The sequence below is a fragment of the Morone saxatilis genome, unplaced genomic scaffold, assembly GCF_004916995.1.
Source record: "Morone saxatilis isolate NCDOM2014 unplaced genomic scaffold, NCSU_SB_2.0 Contig9, whole genome shotgun sequence".
In the NCBI taxonomy this organism is placed as follows: domain Eukaryota; kingdom Metazoa; phylum Chordata; class Actinopteri; family Moronidae; genus Morone; species Morone saxatilis.
This window is the reverse complement of record NW_023340268.1, coordinates 4,884,733-4,889,159: the sequence shown is the minus strand read 5'-3', so window position 1 is coordinate 4,889,159 and position 4,427 is coordinate 4,884,733. Positions and strand designations below refer to the sequence as shown.

Genomic DNA, 4,427 nt, shown 5'->3' with positions numbered 1-4,427 from the left:
GTACCTGCTGGGAGGCTGGAACGAGGCGGAGAAGCGCTACAAGGCGGCCGTCCAGAAGTACGACCCGGCCACAGACAGCTGGTCCGTGGCGGAAGATCTGCCTGAGCCCACGGTGGGAGTGTCCTGCTGCACCCTGACCCTGCCGCCGCGCCCCGCACCACGCCGACAGCCGCACCGCAACACCCCGGCCCACGAAGAGCAGCAGCAGAAGAACCAAAGCAGAGAGAGCAGCGTGGCTCCTTCACAAACCATCACAGCATAGAGGAGAAGAAGGGAGAGACTAGAAGAGAGGAGGGCTGGTTTAACCTCTGGAGAACATCTGGATCACATCTGCTCTTCTTTCTCTTTGTACCTATTTTAAATTTATATCAGTCTGTAAAGAATTATAAAGAATTTTGGATAAAGAAAAGAAAGATTTTATTTAATATATTGTAGAAATATTTGAAATAAATGTTTAATATAATATATTTTATAATTTTATAAAAGGTAGCATTTTTTGGAGCATTTTATTTATACAATATTAGTTAATATGCTAAAGATTTACAATATTTAGATGAAGCATTGATCCTCCATTCTTACTGAGGTGATTTTAGGGTTTCTAAAAAACATACTTATTCGACAGCTGACCTCCATTATTAGAATCACAAGAGAAATATTACAATTAGATCCTAATTTATTAAACAACCAGAGACAGACCCATGAAATGCCCAAGTATGTATGTGCTGGTTTTATTTTGCAAGAAATTAAAAGAGAGCGTTCATGATCCAAAGTGATCTCAGGAGGTTTTACACTGATGGAAATAGGAGGAGTAAAAAAAGGTGGATAAGGGATGAATTATAGCGTTGAGCGAGCGGAGGTAGAGAGGTGATGGATTGAGGTCAGATGATGGAAGAGACGGAAAGACGGGAACAGTGTCTTGTCTGTGTTTGAGTGGGTTTGGGTTAAACAAAACATCACTGTGAATCCACTGGCAGTTTGTGTACAAAGATGTATCTAGGCAGAGTGTGTGATGTCCAACTGTGAAGTGTGAAAGTGTGTGTGACAGGCGAGTGTGTGTCTGTTCGGTGTGTGTGTGTGTGTGGTCGCTACATGAGACGAGCCAGTTCTGACTAAATAAAAACTGCGATAATCAAGATTTTCTTCATCAGCAAACTTGAAATATTCTTCATGAGGATATAAGCAGGCCAAAAATAAACAAACCAGTGTTTATTGTTTTATTTATTTAATGGTTAATCTGTCAGACGTAGCATAGCTCAGCTGTGACAAAATATAGATGTAATACTTAAAAATAAAATAATTTTATAAGTGCATTGGAGTGGAAGGATTTAGGTGTGAACACAAGAGGGGGGAAGTGTCAACTCGACAACACAGGTGAGATTTAAAAGGAAATAAATGGAAAATAAGAAGGTTTTAACTTTCTAAAGAAACCAGGAAAAGAAAAAATCTGATAAAATCTTTAAAAAAAGTACATAAAAATCAGAAAAATATTTTAAAAAATGCAACAAATTAAGGAAAAAGAACATAAAAATCCTACATCTCGCCTGTGTTTGTGTGTTTAAAACGTTTCGCCATTCTCTGACGTTTAATTTTTACTGAAACTAAGACAAAACAAACCAACCGAAGAACCAGTGAGACTCCGGCAGGCAGGTTATCTTGACAGCCGTGGAGCACATTAAGAGTTAATGATCAATAATGTTTGTAATGAGACACAACGAGGACAATCTGGCTCATTTGATTGGTTGAATCCCTCTGTATTTGTCCCCTCTTTTGGCACTGGATGAGCTCCGTGCTGGTGTTTTCTGCGGAGTTTCACTGAATAAAAGCCAAACTTTAATCAAAACGTGTCGATTCTGTCTTTTCATTTCATTTGTATTCAGACCGAGCTGCTGGGAAATGTAGTCCGAACACAGGAATCAGCTCATAAAAAGGTCATAACAGGGAAAATGAGCTTAAGAAGTGTGTGATTAACTGTTTAAAGGTGTTTGTCCCAGACGCAGTGGTTAAGTTAAAGTCTTTCATTGAAGATTTTAAGACAAATATAAAGTATTTCTCATGTAGGAAGATTTTTCTGTCCCAGTATTATCAACATTATTGTAATTTTTCACATCTTAAGCAACTCATTTGTTTCTGATTGTGCAATAGGAGATATAAAGATATAAATCTCTTTTAAATACTTAGAATATTTGAGTCAGTTTGTGCTTATATACAACTATTTTAAAATATTTTGTTCTGAAAAGGAAGCAATGTTGAAGTTGAAGATTTTAAAGTTCCAGTTTGCAATAATATAGATTTACACGTTTACAATGTGATTTACTCATATTGTATTTAATGTTGTTGTAAGGGGCCAAGACTTCAGAATATACATGATGGCATTAAATATTTTTATATTTTATGTATTTCTGACAGCAGAATAAACAACTATAAACATAATAACACAATATACCACAAAAACGCCAAAATCTTAACAAGTACTGCTGGAGTATTATTACCGATACAATAAGCAGCAATATTAAGCAGCTGTTGAAGTAAATTGAGGTCAGTCGTTCTGGAGAAACAAAGATTTAAACGCCACCTGTTTGTGTTTCTGTCTCCAGAATAACTGAATTTACCTCACTTACACTGTTGAATACATCATTTACTGTTTAACTCTGGATTTTGGGTTCAATTAATGATTTTAAAACTATAAACGTAAATAAGTTTATTACATGTAGTGGAGTGAAAAGTAGAGTTTACCTTCGAACTGTTGTTGAGTATTTAGTAGCATAAAATAAAGATACCAGAACACGTCAGAACAGTATGAAAGTACTTATCAGAAACGCCTTTAATACTGAATTCCACTTTAACCCCAAAACAGGAGCCAGATACTTCCCAGCAGCACTACTCTGACTAGAAGAATGTCAATGTACATGTTAAATTAGATAATAAAATGAAGCTCTAGTGGTACAGCTGTTGATTTTTAAAGCGGATTTGTAAAGTTCAGGTATTGAATCCTTATCAAGACAAAAAATGGCATCAGATCATCTCTACAGTATCTTTCCCAACCCTTCCAAGATGTCAGGTTTCCCCACAGATGGAGAATAAAATCACTTCTATTTGCAGTAATTTCATTTATGTTCCATATTCGAGGGTTTTAATATAACTCAGTGAACCTGCTTCTTGGCTCGAGGCCACGATGTTTAAAAGCGAGATGATTCAGCTACCGAGCGATGTCTGTAAATAGCAGTGAGCTCATCTGTTATTCGAACACTTGCGCCCACGTGTGGTTAAAGCTCATATTACAGCAAGTGGAACTGATCTCTTCCTACATGACGTCTATGAGAAGAGTCCAGATTCATCAACCTTTAAAGCAGTTAGGCGAGTACAGAACACAAAGTAAATTGAACTGGAGGCCTCAGACGCTCTAAAATAAGCAGCGACGTTTACTTCAAGAAACACGACAAGAAAGAAAGTCTTTTTTTCCATTTTATTACTTTGTTATAAACAAGATCAAAGGTGGTCCTTTACTTGCCGGGGAGGATGATACCGTCATACTGAAAGGAAATAAAGAGACAAATGTTAGATTGTAGTCGACAGTATTTCAGGAACTAAAGGATCAATGTGAGAAAAGATCTAGATCTAACTCCAATAAGATACAGTTAAGTTAATTAGCTCTGCAGTGATTTGGAAGCATTAAAAACACGAATTAAACACGAATTTATGGTTTTAAAAACCACAAAATCTCCCATCAAACATGTTTGATCCACAACAACTAAAAATTCCAGGCAAACATTTTCAAAAACACTTTTCTAGTTGGATGAATCCTTTCCAACAGCAGTTTGATGAGTCAGTTAATGGCCAACAATAAAACCGGCGTTTAGGGCCACATCTCAACTACTCAGTCCAACTTCTGTCTCAACTCTTAAATGTGAACTTAAAACCCGGAGAGCCACTCTACAGTCTGCAGGTGTGTCAGGACGTCAGACACTCACTTTCTGCTGGAACCAGCGCATGGCCTCCTCTTTGCGGATGCGGTGCCTGAAGCCGATGCGGCCTGTTTTCCGCTTCTTATCGGCGATGCTGAAGCCGGGTCTGCCCAGAACCTGAACAATAACGGAGGGAAAAAAGGTCAGAAACACTCAAACATTACACACAAACATCAGTAACATCAGTAACATCTATCAATACTGTCTGGACGAGTACTGGTGGAATATAATGGTGGATAATTCAGGGATTTAAGCAAATTCTGCAACACAGAAGCTCAGTGTTCATTATTTAAAACAGACAGAAACAATAAATTCACAATCAAACCAGGAAAAAGCAGTAAGTATACGTCAAATGAAAATTAACCAGCTAATTGTTTCAGCACTATGTTTAAGTTATATCCTCTAAAACTCCATCACGCATTAAAAAAGGTGTCTTATAAAGATCAAACTCCATCGACAACAAGT

At 37.5% G+C, this 4,427-nt stretch overlaps 2 protein-coding genes across 3 annotated transcripts in view; one reads left to right on the top strand and one right to left on the bottom strand.

Annotated features, from left to right (window-relative positions):
- Positions 1–1,834, top strand: part of klhl43 (kelch-like family member 43) — a 15,736-nt gene extending 13,902 nt beyond the window's left edge. For both annotated transcript variants that reach the window (XM_035681248.1, XM_035681247.1), the window contains exon 8: positions 15–1,834. In XM_035681248.1, coding sequence (XP_035537141.1) covers positions 15–262 — 248 coding nt within the window. In that variant the 3' untranslated portion in view covers positions 263–1,834. The remainder of the gene's footprint in view (positions 1–14) is intronic.
- Positions 1,835–3,449: 1,615 nt separating this feature from the next.
- Positions 3,450–4,427, bottom strand: part of rpl11 (ribosomal protein L11) — a 3,363-nt gene continuing 2,385 nt past the window's right edge. Inside the window, exons 5-6 of the mRNA XM_035681249.1 lie at positions 3,969–4,079; positions 3,450–3,530 (exon numbers count right to left, since the gene is read on the bottom strand). Of these exons, the coding sequence (XP_035537142.1) occupies positions 3,501–3,530; positions 3,969–4,079 (141 nt within the window). The 3' untranslated portion in view covers positions 3,450–3,500. The remainder of the gene's footprint in view (positions 3,531–3,968; positions 4,080–4,427) is intronic.